A 22,155-nucleotide genomic window follows, 5' to 3' on the forward strand; every position below is an offset into this window, starting at 1 on the left:
CACTCATTATTGTGAGTAGAGAACCAAGCTATTCATGAGGGATTAACCCCCATGACCCAGACATCCCCCTCCCCCCACCACGCCATAACTCCACCACTGGGGATCGAATTTCAACATGAGATTTGCAGGAAAGGCCAAACATCCAAACCATATCAGATTTATTAGATATTGTCTCATTACTGGGTTCAGGTTGTATATGATTGGCAGGAATATCACAGAAGTAATGCTGTGTTGTTTTAATTGCATCCTAGCAGGGGCACATGATATTGCTTTAGACCATCACTTGAGCAAAGCAGTGTCTGGCAGGCTTCTTTAATGTAAAGTTACCTTTTTCCTTGGAATTTAATAAATATTTTGTGGGATGATACTTGGAGATTATGTAACATCTCATGGTTCATCCAACTTTCACCCATTAGGTTTAGCGTCCATTAATGTTTCTTGCCTGGGTTACCTCTCAGATGGTTGCCAAGTAGTGATTTTCTAATTCCATGATCTTTCTACTTTTATTAGTTGGCATTCTACCATAAGGTAAAGCTTTCTCTTCTCCCCACGAATCGGACACATTCCATATTCCATTTTATCCTGGTGGAATAAAATATTTCTATTTTATTCAGGGAATTAGTCTGTTACTATCATTCTTTATTTTGATCATCAAGTTGTCTCAGGGGTAGGAGCCTCTTCAAGCTGGCTTCTGTGTCCTTTGACACATCCCTACCATTCTTTGAGCACTTCCTTACTTTCTGACATAAGATGTTTCAGGTTCATCTTGTACTTTCTCAGCCCAAACCTGAAATCAACCATTTCTCCAAGGATTCCTGGTTCTATCTAATAGAGAATGGTATTTAGAAACCAAAATCTGTGCACTAGGTATTATGCTCATTGCTACTAGGATTTCGCAATTCCCAAGGCCTCCCAACAGACAGAGTGAGAAAATAAATGCAGGTACATGCACTTAAGCATATGTAAATACATAAAATCTATATTTTCATGACACCTATGCCTATTTATATTATTGAAAGTCATAGGATCACACCATCTCCAATTTTAATCCAACACAAGGTTCATGCTAGCTTTTTCCCTTACAATCTTTGTGACTCTTATCACCATCAGTGAGAAAGCTGGCTTGCATGACTTTCGATATATTTACGTATTTTCTCAACACCCTGCCACCACCTCACATGTAACAAATATTCTGACCCTGCCACTGCCCCACTGAGCCCTCTTCTTTAATCTTGTCCTGATACTCTCCAGGCCAACTGTCCCACTTAGCTGTCCTCCTTGCATGGGTCTCACCCATTTTCTTTACATGGTTTTTGCATGGTTCATAGCTTTTAAATTATTTAATTGAATTATTAAGGAAAGAAAGAGAAGAAGGTCTAGATTATTTTTGTAGTCTTATATTTCCATTGATCACATTCTCTTAAAAGAGACCTTAAAACACTAATAATTACTTCTTTCAAATATATCGATGCTACATTTGTATATTTACTTTTTTATTTCTAAAGTTATATGCTGAGTTATTTACTGATTCTAATTTTGAGTCATTTTTACTGAGTTATTTATAAGCTACTTGAAAATAAAATATATTAAGGCAGAAACAAAAAATAAATGGACTAATAATCTAAAAAACATTAATGAAAACATTTTTTTAAAAGGGTTCTGAAGTAAATCAATGACAATGCTTAACTTGGACTCTAAGCAAAATTTTATAAAAAGGAACTGATTTTCTTATCTACTGCTCCTCTAAATGCTCTGAGATTATAAAGATGAATACAAGTTTGGATAAGGAAAAGTCTTCATAACTTCAGGCAGTAGGGAAGACGACCTGATAAGGATTACTCCAAAAACATATTTACAAGTAAGTAGTTAAGTTGAACATGTTATAAGTACTGAGCTTATATTTTATTACTTCTCCCAACGAAGGCTTTTCCTGATCTTTTTCTTAAAGTGACATTTTTACCTTCTTTAAAGGCAAATTATTTTTAAACATTAAAATATATTGGGATATTGGGGGAGATGTAATTCCACCTCTGGCCATAAGGAAGTAAGCAGCATCCTTCTTATCCCCAACACCACGGCCCTACACCATAAACCGGCCAAAATAGACGAGGTATTTATTAAATATTTTGAGGCATTGAGCAACACATGTCCCAAGACTGAGATCCTCATAAGAGGGAGAACAGCCAAAGAAGGTCCTCACATATGCTACACTCTCTGATAGGGCAGGGGGAGTTTTTTCAGATTTAATTCAGGGAGGTGAATAAGGTAAAACAATGGGCTTACTGAGAGGTGGAGGCCAAATGGAGTTCGGAGTTGCATACCTGGCTGGAATATGTGTGGCAGGGTATCAGAGAAGAGCGAGTTGCACAGCAGCAAAGTATGTAAGTGATACAGGCTTCTGGTTGACCACAGTTTGATAGGAGCCCACCTTGTAGGTAACAGGTATGCCAAATCAGTTAATGCAGACTTAGACTATGCGAGTAGAAGTACTTTGAACTAAACAAAAGAACGTGATAAAGTTGTTCCATTCTACTTAAAGTGGGTCAGACCACACTTAGAGAAATGTAATGAGTTTAGTTTGCTACATCTTCAGTACACAGAGATTTAAAATTTTTATGGCAATTTCACGAAGACCCCCGTGACTCTGCTTTTTAATAGTTTAGGATGTCACACTCTGTGACTGTGATCAGGCCTGAACTAAAACATATGACTTCACTGGGAACCCTTCCAACCAATAATCTTTAAATAATTATTCTATTTATTTAATGGGAATGAGAGAAACTAAAAATTATATACTTCATATTATATATATAACATCTACAATATATAATATATATTTTTTATAAAATAAGGAATTTATTGTCATATTCTACATCATATAGCCTCTTGGGAACTAAGTTAAACTGATTATAAAATAGACAGAATATGACAGTTTAACCCAAAAAGCAGCTATATACCAGATGATAAGTTTCAGAATTTCTGACTGCCAACTTCTTTTGACTATTGACTAGCTGGTCTTGGGGTTTGAGACAAGTCCTGTCTGTGCTTGTGCCATGTATCTTGTCTATGTGTGTTACAAAAATACTCTACTTGGCGGGAATCATTTCACATTTTGCCAGTTAAGTAAGAAGTTTTGTGTAGAAACCTAAATTAAATAGGATTTTTTTTTTACTTTATTGCATGTGGTCAAACATCCCTATAGATTGCTATCCAGGTTATTCATTGCTTGCCTGCCCTGAATAAGCCAATGAGGACACGGAAATTATTATATCTTACAAAAATTATAGAGCTTATAAAATGTAAGTTATTTACATCTTATATCTTCACATTTTTTATTAAAACATCATTACCAAGGACTGCATTGCAATGATTTTGAGGCATGGTTTTGTAATGCCTCAAAACATCTTCAATCAAATTTAAAGGTAGAACAAGTTTATTCTTATAAATCACCTGGAAACAAAATTAATTTCAATTTAAAGTCATTTTGAAATACCATATGGCATCCAACATGTTTATAAGTATCTCAAATCATAAAATGTTAGAAATAAACAAAAAGCTAAGTAAAAGAGAAATAAACTAAATAACACAACTAGTAAATAAGGCCTGTAGGTACGAAACAGGATATAAGTTTTCTTAATATCAGTGTATAGGTTATTTTGTTATTGTTTTAAATAACATTCATGGGCTCTCTTTAAAATGTCTCACTCCAATAAGTTTTTTTTCTTAAAACATGCCTAACTTAAAAAATTGCAAGGGGGACATATTGTCAGATATTGCATATTTTCAAAACTTTAAAGGAAACCTGTGTCACCAATTCCAGTGATTCACAATGAATCGGAACAAAACAGAAATGATAAAACTTGGAGTTGCCTATTTCAATGTATGATTGATAAATGGAGATTTTAGTTTATGCCAGTGTTTCTTAAAATGTGGCCCTGGGATTAAAATCGTAGCAATCATTTGTGCTGCTTCTTAATAAATTCAAATTCCTGGCTGCCTCCTCTCACTTCCTGAATCAATTCTTAGGAGAACCATTAAGTAAGGTCCTGGAACTTTGAAGAGAATGTTAGATCAACAATGTCCATTTCACAGGTGGTATTTCTTCACTGATTTTTGTAGCATAAAACAAGATAGGCTAAACACTAGAGAAATGGTCTGATTTTGTGAAGTCCATCTACTCTCAAAACCAAGCCCTATCATGATCAAAACTGTTGTATAAGGATCTGTGTCACATCCTGCTTTTAATAAAAGAGAATTTACCATCCATTTTTCTCCCCTCAATAATTTAAAGTGAGCATCAAACCTTAAAAATGAATTATTCATCACTACAATCCAAGCTAATGGGGATGTACGCAGTATGTATTCAATAAAACACAAAGCACATAATTTTATTATTGGTGTTTGTTTTTTGGTAAGGAGATCCAAAGCTTTTATGAGACAATGTTGCTAATCACTTAAAATTCTTCAGTGCAGAATTAGGTGAGCATTAAAAGGGGAGGCGGAGGCCTTGACAAATATGGATTTATTTCTTAATTATGTAGAAAGTTTACATATATTCCAAACTCACGTATCACTTAGAAAGAATCTTGGGAATGTTAAAATAAGTTAACAAATAAGAACAGCATCTATAAAAAACAACTCATTGATTCTCCCTGACTAATTGTACTTTATATTCTAACAGAGTAGCCAGCAAACACACACTGTAAATGTAATTATTTTAAGAATCTTCTGATGCAATTAATGCACTGTGTGGCAGAGGGTTATTATGCTCGTGCCTTTTAAAAAAATTATATAGGATTATGTCTAGTCGACACATAAAACTAAAGGCAAAGAAAAGAATTGTGGTAGCTCCGGCAATTTTATTTTGCTCTTCTATGGACTATCTTTGGTAACATTTTTAGCAGAAACAAGAATCAAGATGACAATTGTAGGACTTGGCGACCTCATACCGCCAGCTTTGGTTGAAACAAAAGACAGTACGATCTTAAAGTTGGGCAGTAAAACTTAGAAATCTTGCAGATCATGTTAGCTGAAACTTGTCCTCCTAAGAGAAAAGACCCATTTGACCACACCTTTGCCCTCCTCTTCCTTTTCGTGCAGGGGCATTAACTCGACTTTTTTTTTTTTTTTCTCTCTTTCTTTCTCTGCAATTCTCATTTGCTTCTCTTCCGTCCCAGAGAAGCTGCTGGGCAATCCGCGATCTCCAATGCACACTCTTCCTCCTGCCGCGTTTCTGCTTCAGAGGCCGAGATGTGTAACACCACCCACGACCCTCCGCCCCCCGCCCCCAAGAACAGCTACAGGTGCTTCTCAGAGGCGGGGTGGGGCGCACCTTGACTCTCCCACATACTCTCTCTGTGAGTCAGTGCCCCCCTGACTGCTGGACCAGGAGAGGAAGGGACCATGGAGAGTGAGTGTCTCTCCCTGCTGGCCTCAGCATCTGGCTACAGCCCGCACGCCCCACCCCTGCCCAGCGCCCTGGCAACCCGGGACGCTGTGCTGGTGCCAGGTTTCAGTCTCCCGTTCCCATTTTCTCTTGTCCTCCCGCTCTTCTTTCTCCTGCTGTGTTTTTGTCATCAATCGTTGGATGGCGAGAGAAAACAGCTCAGAACTACACCTCTCCTTCCCATAAATACGCGTGTGTTTTTGCAGAACCTCGCTCCGACCCTCTCTCCCCTAACTCCGGTAGGGTCTGCAAGGCAAAGGACTCCCTTTTCATCCAGAAACCAACATCAGCCTCCCAGTTTGCCAACTGCATTCAACACGCCTGCACCTACTGAAGCCGACTCCTTATCAGTTCAGCTTTCTTCCAGTTAACCGTATTAAATGCTAAGCACCTCCTCCACCTTTTAGGGCTCTACTACCGCCCACATTAAAAAAAAAAAAAAATCCAGCACGCAAGATAGTATGAATTCCAGAAAGAAATTCATACTGTGCGTGTGCAACACAGTCTTGAGTGTGTGCATGCGTGCTCATCACCTGTCTAAGCCTGTCCGGGTCCTGCACATGTGGCTGCGAGGTGCAGGGCAGAGAGACGCCTCAAACTTCCCCCGCCCGGCTGAGGCTGGGCCCTCCCGCGCTCACCTGCCCGCGTCCAGGTAACCGGCGAACAGCCCTCTCGGCCGCGCTCCAGGACACCTGGCCGGGGCAGGACGCCTGCCAGGGAACCACAGGGCGCCCTCTCCCGTGCCTTTGCTCTCTATCCCTCCTTCGCTGGGGGGGGGGGGGTGTTGTGGTTTTGTCCCTGTACCCCTTCCCCCAAAGACAACGGGACCGCCCTCTTGCACCGCGCCTTACCTCAAACAGGGGACCGATCTTGTTCTTCTCCAGGTAAGCCTGGATCCGGGTTTGCTGACGAGACGCCATGGAGAGACCGAGGGGGCCGCGGGGCGAGTGCGGGGAGACCGCGCGGCCGTGCGCCTCCGCGAGGGACAACCGTGCCGTTCCTCGGGCCGGGGCCGGGACGGGAGCTCGGGAGCCCGGGCTGCCTCGGCGCGGTGGGCTCGGCGCGGCCTCGGGCGTGGGCGGCAGACCCCGGCGCCGCGCGCGCGTGGGGCGCCGCGAGCCAGGAGCCTGGGCGCAGCGCCGCCAACTCGGACAACTCCGAGGCGAGGGGAGAACTCTTTCACCGCGCTCTGCTCCTCGCGCCCGCCCCCACCGCTCGCCGCCGCAGCGCCGGGCTCTGAGGGGAAACGCGAGGCAGAGGCTCCTTTCTCCTCTGGGCTGCAGCGGCAGGAACAGGGGGCGGGAGGCTAGCCGCGGAGGTGCCGCTCCGCCTAGAGCCGCGCCGAGGGGCGCACGCGGGCGCACGGGGCTCGAACTCGCCGCCGGCGGGTGTGCACCCGCGCGCGCCCGCGTGTGTGTGCGTGTGTGTGTGTCCGTGCGCGCGCGACCGTGCGTGCCCCCGCTCCCGGGTTACGGGAACAGACTGCCCGGGCTGCTCCCCGAGGCTGCGCTCCTTCCAGCAGCCGCTCCCTAGCGACAGCGCCGCTTTAAAAGCCAATGGTGAAGGTGCTTCTTTCAAAGTGCACATAAATCTGGCGCTTGTTGGCTACCCCTTGGCAGCTGCTACTGCGGTTCCAAAGAGGATCGCCTGAGCCTCTGCCTGGCACCGTCCGCTCTGCCCACGCTAACTCGGGGTCTGAGAAGGGCGGAGATGTGAGAAGGTGCACGGGTCTAAGGGTCTGCCGAGAGGAGAAGTTGCCTTTCTTTAAACAATCTGGTTTGGCCTGGAGCAAGTCGACGGGCGAATGCAGGCGGAGGACCCACCTGAAAACTCCCAAAGTGCAGGCGCCCCGAGGCTGGGAGCTCCCTGTCAGCATCTGACAGGGAGAAGAGAAAAAAAGAGAGCCAGCCCTCCCCTTCCAAGTTTGCCTTCCTAACCCACGCCTTGAATTATATCTATATGCCTATCGCTGCCTCTCAGATACTACACTAGCCCACTTAATGTTTCCTCTAGATACTTCGTGAGCTCCTCAAATTTAGCCGATTCCTTTCGTATTATGCAGGGATTTCCCAGTTGAAGAACTACAGATAGCACACATTTCTTCACAGAGCTCTCTTGGGAAATAAAACACGAAGGTCCCAGTGAAGATTTCCCTAGCTCCTGATCATGATGCGCTGCCAAAACCAGATGTATGTTTGTAAATGCGACTGTCTAGAATGATGGGAATGGTTTTCCTTAAAGCAGACTGCAACAGTATATATATTTTTTTCTTTCTACACTGTGTTCTGGATTTCTGTAATTCATAATTTCTTTATTGGTGCCCATGCTTTTCTTCTGTTTTTTAAATGATATGTGGAACATATACTAGTTAAGATAAGAATGAAATATTCCAGAACCATCCCTGATAAACTGAAAGGACCGTGATCTGGGGCGGAAAAATGTCGAAGGTACTACTTTTACAGTCAGACTCAGTTGATCTGCTCAGGGAGAAGTAAACTGAATTAACTGTGAGGTGCCCATGCTTCTTGTCACATGTTTTCCACCGTGGTTCAAAGGTACACTTACTTAGATATTTTTAATATGCTCAAGAGAAATTAAATGTACAGAGTGAATACCAACATTTCCATTTGCCAAAAGGTATGGTGTAGAGCCATAAGGAAGGCCATTTACTACCCAGCTAAAAAGCCTAATTTTATTGTTTGTGGAGGGTTTTGTTTGTTTGTTTGTTTGTTTTTGAGACAGGGCCTCCCTCTGTTGCCCAGGCTAGAGTACAGTGGTGTTAACATAACTCACTTCAACCTCAAACTCCTGGCTCAAGCGATCCTCTTGCCCCAGCCTTCCCAGTAGCTGGGGCTGCAGGTATACACCACACCCAGCTCATTTTTTTTTTTTTTTTTGTAGAGATGGGGGTCTCACTATGTTACCCAGGCTGGTCTCAAACTCATGGCCTCAAGCAATCCTCCCTCCTCAGCCTCCCAAAAATACTAAGATATGAGCCATAGCACCCAATCAAGCCTAATATTTCTGATAGCACATAGTACTAGAAAATCAGAAAAAGTACCTGTCTGAAATCAATAGACTTTGGCCTCTAAGAGTCGTGAAGAGGATGCTCCTTTAAATCAGGTAATAGCACACATATTAAGTCATCACCATGCTCAGAGCATGGCACCTAGGACCTTCAATAGAAGAGACAAAGCTTCATCTGGCAAAATACTTCTACATTAAAGAGAGAATAATAAAGATATACATAACTATTGATAGATGTTAAAACATCGAACATCCCAAAATTGCATATTTAAAATTCAGGAAATATTTTCAAAGTTTTTCAAGGCCTATATCAAATGCACAAAGCATTTCTTGATTCTTTTCACTTATCCCCAAATCTGACTTCATTACTACAGTAAATATTTATTGTGCAGTCTGCCCATGGCAGACATTACGTTAGGACTGAGAATTTAGAGGCGAAAGGCCTTGTCTTTGTCCTTATGTATTCAGTCTGGCTGAGGACATTGGCATATATACAAATAATGGCATTAGAATGTGTTATACACCTCTATATTTAGAGATCTAAAACATGCTGTGAATGTCCTGATAATGGAACAATTACTTGTGCCCGGTGTCCTCAAGGAACACTTCATAAAGGAGATGGTATTTGAGTAAAATGTCAAAGAAAGAGTAAAATTTTAAAGTTTTCCAGATGCAATTGGTGGAGCGAGGACAGGGATAATGTTTCAAGCTTTGGCATTTAAAAAATAGCATGTGCAAAGGCACAGAGACACAAAACAGGCTGGTAGATAGAGAGGTGTATGGTGTTTATGGAGGATTATTATCATGCGACGTTAAAAATGTAAGCTGAGGCCAGCTCACTGAAAGTCTTAAGCGCCTTGTTAAGGATTATAGACTTACATCTTGTGGACAGTGAGAAGTGACTTTTGGGTTACAGAATCCATGACAAATGAGGAGGGTCAGCATTAGGACTGGGCATGGGGGATGAAAAGGATGGGATGTTTCAAGACACAGTTAAGTACTAATGTGCTGATTAGCTATATGCAGATGAAGTCAGAAGAGGAAATCAAAGGTGGCACTCTGATTTCTGAAATGAAGCTTACGAGATGATAAATTATTTGCTCAAGTCACCCAATGTATCACTGGTAGGGCCAGGTTTTAATTCAGGTTTTTCTAACTCTGAAGCTGAAGCTATTGCCACTCTCTACCCTGCAACCTGGAAATGAATCAAGAATTGAGTTATAGATATTAGCATTCCTTCGTCTCATGACCTGGCTCATAGCAGGCACTTCATAAATAGCAGTTGATTGAGTGAATTATATTCTAGTAGATCAGTTCAATCCAACTATGTTCTTTTAGGCTATACTTTGCCTCCGACTCATAGCATTTATACTATTTTGTTTTATTTAGTTAACTGCATGTATATTTTGGTCCCTCTTTTAAACTGCAAACTCTCTAAAATCATGTACTGCATCTTAATAATTTTCTTTCACTTTATAGCATGAAACATAGTATATGTTCATATAGTGTATTCTTCATTTTATAGTACATCTACATCTTTAATTAATATTGTATAGCTGTATGTTTTAAGAATTTCTGCCATTTAGGTCCTTTAAGATTGGCTGAAAAGTAACCATTGTCTTGGATTGAATTTACCAGCTTTCTTCTGCACACATAACATGGTATGTTTATGAACCTTTTCCCATTTTTGGCTTGCGTACAGCATGAAAAGGCCATTTTCAGTGAAACTGTTTTGACCTCATTGTGCTATAAGAGTGCCTGTCAGCATAATTTACAAATATACAGAATCCAATTTATAGAATGCACTAAATCCCTTGCCCAACTTCATTTGTAAAACACCTTGCACAGCTCCTTAAATAAATGATTTTTGGTGAGAGATGAGAGAACAATGGTAAAGTCCAGTTGACCCAGTTACGAAGTATTAGCAATGTAATCCCTTGAAATTAATTAAATCTTGAATTCAGAGAGGAGAGAAGTTCTATATAGGTTTCTTGAATTTAGTTTTCTATCCCTGAAGCATACCTGCCCCCTCCTGTATCTCTTTTGCCTTGCCACTTTGTAACAAACACGTACAAATATCTTTCCTAGAACCGCACATATGAGCAATCTGGTCATTAAAGGTGAGTGAGCAGATAGACTTAGTTCTCCTCGTTTCTTCCTGAACTGCTTCTCAAGACTGATGCAAATGAGCATAAATACAGCATTCACTATGTACTAAGTACTGGTACAAGCACTTTATACACCGCCCTAACTCAGTTAATCCTCAAAACAATTTCATGAAGTAGATACTACCATTGTCCCCATTTTATAAGGTGAGGAAACTGAAGTTTTCAGTGGATAAGTAAAGGTCAAGGTCATAGCTAGTAAGTAGCAGCGTCTGTATTTGAACCCCAGTGGTATATTAAACATCCAAAGCCCTGACTACCAAGGTGCTAGGAGTACCACTTCCCTTTGCTTTGAATTCATTCTAACCAGAGGGAATTTGATGACTAACTGGACTTCCCCACTGTGTTGCCAGGGAAAGGATGTAGCCTGGGGGCAGATACCAGAGTAATTTTCTGGCTCCATCCTAAATGAATATGTTCTTTCATGTGAGTTTGTATAATGGCTAATCAATCACATTAGGACCAACTGATTCTAACTGTGCTGAAAACATCAGGAGGGGATGGGTATATACAAACACAACGAGTTAGATGTGCAAAGTTTGGGGGATGGACACGCTTTTAGCTCTGACTTGATGGGGTTGAGGGGGCCTGGGCAGTATATGTAACCTTAACACTTGTACCCCCATAATACGCTAAAAGAAAAATAAAATAAAATATAAAATAAAAAATAAACATCAACTTACTGGATCTACTAAATGGAGAACTCAAGTTGTGCCACCAGCTTGTGAAATCCCACCCTTCAGCCTTCTCAAGTGACATTTCTATCCTTTGAATTTCCACAATTAAGAATTAGGTTTTAATATTTAATTTTTAATATGTGAGATATATATAAGAAATCTCCATCTAAAATAATTTGTGGATAAATTTTTAGAATGTGTTTATTTATATTAAGTCATGAATCATTTAAAGCAAATCCATAGGTATCAGACCATGTAGATGCCCTTGATATTTATTGTCAGTAAACTCTGTTAATCCTGATAGGAGTTTTGCTTATAATTTCCAAAAGGATAGTATCTTGATTTTTCATCCTAATAAGTGAGAGTCTTTGTCAGGAAGGAAAAATTTTTTAAAAGAGGCTTAAGCAATGAAAGTTGTTCTAGGGTACTGTAACATGATACTGAATTTATTTAAAGGAAGAAGAAAATAAGAGCAACTAAGCACACAAAAGATGACGTGGTAAGGCAAAACAATTCTACTTGGTGTGCACCCTGGGGAGCCAGGCACTCTGCCTAGGACAGGATGTACCATTGCTCCAGTGTAACTATCAGGAAATAAGCAACATGGGACCTATTTCTCAGATGTGCATCTCTGTAAATGCCAGCTAATGCTCAGTCATAAGGAAGCACATCACAACAACCCCAGCACTAAGAGTGAAAGGTACTTTTTAACAGAATTAATAATGGAACCGCCATTGCCTAGAAAGAATTTAATTTTATAAAATAACATAAAAGGATGATTTGGCTCTCTGCCAGAATACTCTGGATAGTGTAGTACTCAAGGTTGTTAGCAAATTATCTTCTTCCAAAGCAGATGCTGCCCCATTTCCTATGTATAGTAGCCATTCCCCAACCCTCAGATGGTTTTGGTCCTGGGAGACAGAATTTTGTGATGTCTAAGTTTAAGCTAACTTTCCACAAACATCAGAGAATCACACTAATGTATATTGGCCACAAAAGATTCATGATGGATTTGTAAAATCCAGAAACTAAACTTGTTAAATTTGTCTAGAAGGATTGGGAAACCAAAAATTCAATGAGTGAATGAATGAATGAGTGGAGAGGTGGAAGAATAAATGAATTAAAGAAAGAATGAATAAATAAAATGCTGGCAATTCATTAGATAACTCTGAGACCTATCCAGTAATCAGGTTCTCAGTCATTTATACTTAAATTCTCTTTTATATGCATAACAAAGTCTGAATTTGTTTAATAAAATATTCTTCTAATTAAAGTATTTAAATATAATATTTCAGTAAGATAACATTGATTCACCTTTATGTGTTTCTCTCCACCTCTCCTCTTAAATTTGTCACTTTTCTTTCTCTTGTACTTTCTTTCTTTTCTCTTCTTTTATTTCCTTTAAAGGAGGTTTTATTCATCTTGCAGCCTGGGCATGAAACACTTGTACACAGTTGTCAGTGAAAACCAATTGACTGGAACTGATACAAATGTTTTCTGCTAGAACCACTTTCTAAAACATATTCTAAGATCCTTTGTCCATAAATGTTTGCCCTTGATACTTCATTTTCCCTGGGCACATTTTTACAGCAAATCATTGCCAACAAATCTCATATATCTTAGGATAATTATTCTTTACTCTGAACATATACTTTCTCATATGATGTAATTTGCCAAAAATAGTATCAAAAGAAAAACATGACAGAGTGAGACCCTGTCTCTAAAAAACAAAAAAACTGAAAAGAAACAAAAACTCTTTTTCTTGTCATTTCATTATCTTTATTAAAAATGACATTGTATCAAAGACTTGTCTTTAATAAAGCAATGACCATAAGGATATTTCAGAATTCAAATAAGAAACAAGGAAATTTTGTCAATCTTCTACATTTCACCGATACTCAATTTCAAACTAGTGTCTCTCCAGTGAGAAATTAAAATTAGGCAGCAATACCATGTTGGCACCTCATGAAATAAAATGTGCAAGACTAAATTTTTCTAACATGTGTTCTTTCTGCTCCCCAGAATAAATGGTCTTTCTTTATATTTGTTCAATACTTACGCTGCTAACCAACACCGAAGTGCTCTTCCATATTTTTATCTCCCTTGGAATGCAATTTTCTCAAAGGCAGTTGAACTTGATTTGGTGTCAAACACGAGATTGAGTTATGGGGTCAATGACTTGCCATCAACTGTGTGACCCGTGATCACCCATTGTTACCAATCTGCATTTTACCAGATGAGAAAACTGAGGTCGATAGCTGCTCAATCACATACCAAACTAGTTGGCGGAAAAGCCAAAATCAAATCCAAGTCTGTCTGATTCCAAAGCATGTGTTCTTTGATTTTAGTACACAGGACCAATTTCAATTGTTATTGTCTTGATACTGTTTAAAAAAGATTACTCATGACACTCGTTAAACCATAAGGATGACTTTACTCAGGACTATGGAGATAGGTATGGGGATTACTGTTATGGGGTTTTGCTGTAAGGGGTAGAGATTGGGCTCAACTCCAAATACAACAAGGAAAAGTGAAAATTCATAGTCAAGGAGCAGGATGGGGGTCATTGGAAAAAATTAGTAAGAGGAAACCTTCGGGAAGGTTTGTGGCCCAACCTTACCTTAGCAGGATTCTTGCTAAAATTTGTGATGCACAAAGATGGACAAAGAAGTCCAAAAGTTGAGGCCTAGTTGGGAAAAGGATTGAGAGGAGCCTGACTAAAGTATTGCCAAGGAGATACTCTGTCAATACCTAATATTACCTCAATTTCTTCTATTATTTTTGTAATGTTTTTATATTCAAAGCTATTTCTATCTAGAAGAATATTCAATAATGTCATTAAATGTACTTGTAATGCAACTGATCAATCTCATATGTTTCAACAATGTGAAAAAGTGTGTGTTTGCACCTTGTGATATAATTTTTTTGGTAATTTCTCACTAACAATTTTTTAGAATACAAGAGGTAATACTTGAGAATTACATAAATGTATAGACTCTGGAATATGATGTTTTAGCATCTTAAAAACCATTCTGGCTGTGGAGAGACTGCCCCTCCCAAGACTAGTCAGTTCTTAAAGACAGCAGAGAGCTCTGGGAGCATGTCTTTGATATACAGAATAACACATCCAGAGCCACACTTCCTCTATCTGGCCTGTGCACCCCAGGAGACAATGTTCCTTTGCCTAATCTTCCCAGAGTCAGGTGCCAGGCAACTAGAGCCTACCCATATAGATGAGCTCCTGCTGAAAGTATTCAAACTAGCCAATCCTACACTGTTCAGCTTGCCCTGCCTTGCCTTTCTGGGAGAAGCTCCAATACAAGCCATGGTCTAGCACCCCTCCTTCCTCCTGATTCCTACATCCTGACACCTCAAGGCTTCCTCATGTGGCCTGCATGGCATGCTCGTCTCCTGTTTCTAGGGCCTGTGAGTATAATAAACTTTTGTTTTCCTGAGCTTCTCCTGTCTCCTCTTGTGGCCACACCTGACTAACCATTGCATAAAAGAACATAGGATAGAATTCCACAGATTTGAATGCTGGTTCTAGTACATAACAACTTCTGAATTTTGGCAAGCTGCTCTCTAAACTTCATCTCCTTCAGACAGAAAATTAAATAATATTAATGGGACTATATTGTAGGGTTGTTGTGAGGTTTACATGAGAATATGTCAAGCACTTAGCTCAATACCTGCCAAGGAGTAATACCTGCTCAATAAATACTGTCTCATTGTTGACTACACTGGAATATATTTCAGAGGTCATTATAGTTCTTCCTCCTCTTCTTTCCCATTTTACAGGTAAGCAAAGTCTGGCCAAAAAAAAAGCCAGCCTAACTCCCTCATTTGTCTTATCTCTCAGTCTAAAGTAGCTCGCATTCTGCTATTCTGCCACTTAAGAAAACTTGGAGATTTAAATGACCAATTGAGTAAAAGGTTAGTACTTAATAATTTAATAAACCTCAAATGCCAATATTAAAAACAATACAAGAAGGAATACAGATACAAACTAACTTGAAAGCAATTGTTGACAGCCTAATACATTTAAAATTTTATTTGATGATATATATTTGTTTCCAAACTCAAGAAAAAGATATTAGTATAAAACAAGCTTCTTAATACCCGATATTGATGAATTTGATTTTCAATATGTATTATTATATTTTAAAAAAGCAACTAACAGAACTTTGGTAGGTTCAATGAAGTTTTTTCTCCAGCCAAAACTTCTGAGATCTGAAGCATCCTTGGTTGTTGGTAATCCTGCATAAGTTGGTGCATATTCTAAAAAGAAGCACCTTTATGCTTTGATAAGAAACTGTCATAAGCTTTCATATTGTTAATTCTCATCCATGTTTCAGGATCAGACCAGTCTTGGCACTTCTTTTGGTTCCTGGAAGAGACTCCAGAGCTCTAGTTTTTTTTTCCTTTGTTTCTTGTAGCTAATGGTCACCATTTACTCTCTCTCCCTTTAAGCTCTTCTCAGACAGTGGCTGAGGGCAGTGTGTGATTTTCTGCAACTTGTTCTTTCTTTACTCCTTCTAAGGGAAAAAGATACAAGCTCTTTTATTTTACTACTTTACCACTAATCATAAGATAGAAAAAATCTGGGAGAAACACAGACTTAAAATGACATGTTACCACTTCTGTTCAACATTGTATGAGAGGTTGTAGCCAGGGCAGTTAGGCAAGAAAAGGAAACAAAAATCATCCTGATTAGAAAGGAAGAAGTAAATCTGCCTCTGTTTGCTAATTACATAATCCTGTATATATATATTAAATTCTAAGGAATCCACATAAAAAACTTTGGGAACTATTAATAATAAACGAGTTTAGAAAAGTTGCAGGATACAAGATCAATATATCAAAAACAATAGTATCTCTATACATTTTTAATCAACAATACAAAATAAAATTGACAAAACAATTCTATTTACAATAACATCAAAAAAAAGCAAAACACTTAGAAATATATTTAACAAAAGTAGTATAAAGTTTATTCTCTAAAAACTACAAAACCCTGGTGAAAGAAATTATAGAAGACCTAAATAAAATGAAAGATACTCTGTGTTCATAGATTGGAAGAGCTAATATTGGTAAGATGGCAATACTTTCCAAATCGCTCTACAGATTTAATACCATTCTCATAAGAATTCCAACTGGATTCTTTGCGAAAATTGGCCAGCTGATCCTAAAATCACATGGAAATGCAAGAGACCCAGAATAACTAAAACAATCTTGAAAAAAAAGAACAAAATTAGAAGACTCACACTTCCAATTTCAAAACTTACTACAAAGCTCTACAGCAATGAAAACTGGAACTGGCATAAGGATAGACATATATACCAATGGAATAGAATCGAGAGTCCAGAAATAAAGCCTCACATATATGGTCAAATATTTTTAGATAAGGATGTCAAGACAATTCAATAGAGAAAGAATGGTATTTTCATCAAATGTGCTGGAACAACTGGAAATCTACATGTAAAATAATGAAGTTGAACCTCTACATTGTATACAAAAATCAACTCAGAATAGAACAAAGACTTAAATCTAAGAGCCAAAGTTATACAACCTTTATAAGAAAACACGGATGTATACCTTGGTGACACTGGATTAAGTAATGTTTTCTTAGACATGATGTCAAAAGTATAAACAACAAAATAATAGGTAAATTAGATACCATTTTTCAATACAAAGAACACAATTAAGAAAGTGAAAAGGCAATCCACAGAATAGGAGAAAATGTTTTCAAATCATATATCTTATAAGGGACTTGTATCTAGAGTATATAGAGAAATCTTACAGCTCAATAATAAAAATGACAAGTAGCCCGATTAAAAAAATGGGAAGTTGCTGAATAGACATTTCTTCAAAGAAGATATTCAAATGGCCAGTAAGCACATGAAGAGATGCATAATGTCACTATCCATCAGGGAAATGTAGATGAACACCACAATGAAATACCTCTTCACATCCACTAGGATGCTATACATAATAAAAACAACAATACCAAGTGTTAAAACTATGTCCAAAAATTAGAACCCTCATAAACTGCTGGTGGGTATGTAAAATGGTGCAGCCATTTTGAAAAACAGTCTGGCAGTTTCTTAAAAGGTTAAATACAGAGTTATCATACAAGCCAGCAATTCTAGGTTTATACCCAAATTCCTAGGTTTATACCCAAGGGAAATGAAAATGCATGACCACACAAAAACTTAAACATGAATGTTTGTAGCAACAATATTCATAGTAGCTTAAAAAAAAGAGGAAATAATCCAAATACCCAAATATCCATCACCCGATGAAAGAAGAAACAAAATGTAGTATTTCCATACAATGTAATATTATTTGGTGATAAAAAGGAACTGTAGTACTAATACATGCTACAACATGGATGAGCCTTGAGAACATTATACCCAGTGCAAGAAACCAGTAAGAAACCAGTCACAAAACATCAGGTATGATATACTTCCATTGATACGAAATAATCACAGTGGGCAAGTCTATAGAGACTGGAAGTAGATGAGCGGTTTCCTAGGGCTAGGAGGAAAGCAGCAGGTGGGCAGGAGGAACAAGGTGAAGGAATAGAAAGTCACTGCTAATAGGTATTAGGTTTCTTTCTAGTGTGATAAAAATGTTCTAAAATGTACTGCGCTGATGGTTGCGCAACTCTGTGAATGCACTAAAAACGATTCAGTTGTACACTTTAAATAGGTATATTGTTTGGTATCTAAATTATATCTAATAAAGATGTTATTTTAAGAATTAACAATAATTGTTAAATTTTGTTGGTCCCGAGATCCTCTTGGATCTTGTTTTTGTAAATTGTTTGTGACAGCAAAAAAAAAATGTTGCTACAACACACACACACACCCACGGTTATAAACAGATCCTAAAAAGAAGCCTTTATTTGGTGAGAAGCATAATGGGATAAAAATGCAAGTTTAAAAGCAAAAAAAAAAAAAGTGAATGACTTTGCATTAGTTTAGAGCTATGTGCCATCTGTGTGGCTTCAGGAAATGAGACACTGGGCGAGGCCAGAAAGGCAAAGATGCAGTGTGGACAGAAAGAATTATAGCTATAGCGAGTTGATTTGAATTTTGGTGAAATAAACAAGATTGCATACAGTTTTATGCAATTTTTGCCTTATGTTACTTCCCCCCATACTCAGGGAGATATTCAGTAAAACTCTCCTTCCATCTTACTTGCAGTGCTACCTGTTTGGAGAGTCTGTCCATATGCAGGATGAGAGCTGGGCCAAAGCAAAACCAATCACATCTGCAGTGCGGGGGTAGCCTTCATTTTTGAGAGGAGTAATATGAAGTGTTTTGTTTCTTTTTTTTCTTCCTTTCGTGTGGTTAAGGATTACAATTTTTAAAACACTCTTTCTGATCCCCTACATTTCAGCACTTAGGCTTTGTTGGGGGTCAGGAAACAATACCCCAAAATAAGGAGCTTTAAAATGCTGAATTCTTTGAACCGAGGAACATTGGAAGGCCACAGAAGCAACCTCAGAACTAAGGTCTCTCTGACCTTCTTCTGCCCTCCTGTCTCTCACTCTTATGTCTCACTGGAAACAAGTCATAGAAACCAGAATTTCTCTTCGCCAGGGTGGGACATTGAATTTAGAACCCCTCTTTCCCAAAATCAGCTATAAAAACTAGAAATATCATTCTAACCTTACCCTACCTTTCTGTCAAGGACCTGGCCATAAAGAAATCCTCCGACCTACCCTTGTCCAATAATAGGTCATAAGACCCTTGTTCCAGAGTGTTCCTGCCCTATAAGAGGAAAGAATGCTACACAGAGGCCAAGAAGAATTAGAACAGACAAGCCTTGCTAGGATTTCCCAACCCCATTCTGCTAGCCTTAGATCATGCCCTTTTTGTCCATACCCTTTTCTACATGGCTGTCCATTCTTCATCAAACCTAAGCATAAAAATAGATAGATTTCTCTTTATTTAGGGATCTTCATTCTGAAGGCAACCTTGTCACATGCAACTTTGATTAAATACATTTGTTATACTTTTTTCTTATTAACTTGCCTTTTGTTATAGGAGTGTTAGCCATGACCCTTATGGGGAATAAGGAAAGGGATCACACCCTCTCCACCCCTACAGCTTAATGCTGCAAATATTCTACAACTCGTCTTTTTTTTCCCCCCACAAAAGTAAAGATTTTGAGAATTATCCCTGATGATACATGTCTCTGGTACATTGATTTTCACTTCTCTGCATATTCCATTGTATGATGATAGCACAATTCATTTATCCGTTCTCCTGTTCCAATTTATTACTAATGCAAACAATGTTGCCATATAATTCTTGTCCATGTCTAATTTTTTCATGACTTTGAATTTCTCCAGGATATACATCTTGCAAAGGAATTGCTTGGTCTTAAGCATGCACATATTCAAATTCGTAAGGCATTGTCACATTGCTCTTCAAAGTGGTTGTATAAATTTATAATTCTTCCCACAACTCTTGAGAGTTCCTGTAGCCTGAATCTTCACTCATACTGAAGAAGTAGTACTATAGAATATGTGGTCCCAGTTCTTCCCCTCCCTACACTGGTATTAAATTTCAGCGCCTGTATCTCTTAAAGCAATAAATATCTGAGGGCAGACACAGTGTCAGCTCTGCAGTTCATTGTTCTGATTGTTAGTTTCTTCCTCATTTCTGGCCCAAGGCAATTTCCCAGCCTTTCTTAACAGTTCAGCCATGCATTTATAAGGATGTTAGTTATAATTTATTGAGCAATTCCTAGTGTTTGTAGCTGCAGGGTTTTCAAGTTATCTGTACTGCCAAACCCTTAAATCCTTGACACTGTTTTCAGCAAGCTGACCAATCTTTAAACACTCCCCAGATGTTGAATAGTATAAAGAAAAAGAAAGTAAGTGAAATCAATTTAGCAACTACAATGGGCTGTTAAACACTTTTCCCATGTATTCTTTAGCCACCAGAACAGTGGCATAGCGTAACAATTAATGGTACCCCACAGCCAGGTTGTCTGGGTTTGAATCCCAACTCTGTGTGACCTGAGACAACTTTACCTACCTCACCTCTCTGGGCCTCAGTTTCTTCATATGTAAGATGAAGATGATGATAATAGTGCCTATCCTGTAGGGTTGGTGTAAAGATTCAATAAAAATGCTTAGAATTGTATCCGACATACCGCATGTGCTAGGTAATCATTTGATAAATGACTATAATGGAATCATAAATATTAGGCATACATTTTTGTATTGCCTGTGACTGTTTTAATAATGATCTTTCCTTCAATCTCCAGCTCAGACTAAGATTGGCAGCATCATTGCACTGCATTTCATGTGTAACGATTCTTTTACCTAAAAGCATCTCTGTGCCCCAGAACAGGAGTCCCCAACCTATGGTGAGTTGTATAATTATTTCACTATATATTATAATATAATGATAAAATAAAGTGCACAATAAATGTAAAGCACTTGAATCATCCCCAAACCATCATCCCCCTCCCCTCCCCTGCTCCCATCCATGGAAAAACTGTCTTCCTTAAAAATGGTCCCTGGTTCCAAAAAGGTTGGGGCCCCCTTCCCCAGAATATAAGCAAAATAGGTGGTGTCCAGTGTGGCCTAGAATTGCCCACTCACCCAAGTGTTGCACAGGGCAAGAAGCAAGGGTATTGAGATGATAAGGTAGAGAAGTAAATAAATATGAGGAAGAAGGACAAGGAAAACGCAGACACATTCTTCTCCCATCCTGGGAGGCATCCAGAGCCCGGGTGGCAGGATGCACTCCCTCTTCCTTCCCTCCCTCACACCACATAGCTGTGGCACACAACTGACTGCTCTCCACATATGCCCCTCAACTTTTCTACGAGCCAAGAGGCAATGTGGGCAAAATATTGCAAAAGGCTTTCTTTTAGTCTCGAGTAGACAACATCTGTGTCTGAGGATGTCCAGGTTGTGAGAAACCCATGTCTCAGGAAATGACCATTTATAAGAATGAAACATTAGGAAAAAATCCATATGACACTATCTATTGGGATATTATACTATACTATTATATTATGTTATATTATTATATTATGTCAGGTGTTGTCATTATCTTCTTCACACCCTTTCATGCCATTCACATTTCCAATATTTTGTACTTTGTATAAACATACCATACACTTTATTTAAATTGAAATAAACTAATTAAGGTTCACCGCACAGCCCATACAGCACACCTGATCATAATGCCTCACAATATATGAATTTGGATATAACACAACCAGCAGTGATTTCCACTCTCTGCCAGGGCCCATTCTCAAACAAGCTTGGCCAAGTTCACTTCTCCTCTGGGAGATGTGGGAGATGAAGTGATTACCTTGTGACCATTTTGGACTTTGTCATGCATAGAGAGACTTGCATTCTGCTAGTAATATGCTGTTAATTTTTCACGTATCTAATAAAAGTCAGTTTCTTTCTTTTTTTCCACGCTATAACTGGAAAACTGACAGGAAAATTTTGGTTGCAACATTTTCCTTGGCTAAACTTTTGAAACTCACTTATAGTTTTACAGGGTGGTGGGGAGTGTTACTCTGTTCGTTAATGAAGAGAAAAAAGGAAACTTTTACCAAAACAGGTTTGATTTATGTGGTGGACCCACCAAACACCTTTTCTGCAGTGTTCCTACCATGCAGCATTCAGGATTCAGAAATACCTGGTTTCACTCTTATTCTAGGAACACAAGAACATTGTATTTCCTGGCCCTTTTAAATTAGGTGTGGTCATATGACTAATTCTGGCCAGTGGTTTGTGGTAGGATATGCTATGTGTTGATTCCATGATGGAAGATTTAATTGTAGGAATAAGACCCTT

The 22,155-nt window shown here is 39.0% G+C and overlaps 1 protein-coding gene across 1 annotated transcript in view; it reads right to left on the reverse strand.

Annotated features, from left to right (window-relative positions):
- The window catches only part of C7H8orf34 (chromosome 7 C8orf34 homolog), a 349,392-nt gene extending 342,635 nt beyond the window's left edge, over positions 1–6,757 (reverse strand). Inside the window, exon 1 of the mRNA XM_012739907.3 lies at positions 6,298–6,757. Within this exon, the coding sequence (XP_012595361.3) occupies positions 6,298–6,366 (69 nt within the window). The 5' untranslated portion in view covers positions 6,367–6,757. The remainder of the gene's footprint in view (positions 1–6,297) is intronic.
- Positions 6,758–22,155: the final 15,398 nt, after the last annotated feature.

This window comes from Microcebus murinus, chromosome 7, assembly GCF_040939455.1.
Source record: "Microcebus murinus isolate Inina chromosome 7, M.murinus_Inina_mat1.0, whole genome shotgun sequence".
NCBI lineage: Eukaryota > Metazoa > Chordata > Mammalia > Primates > Cheirogaleidae > Microcebus > Microcebus murinus.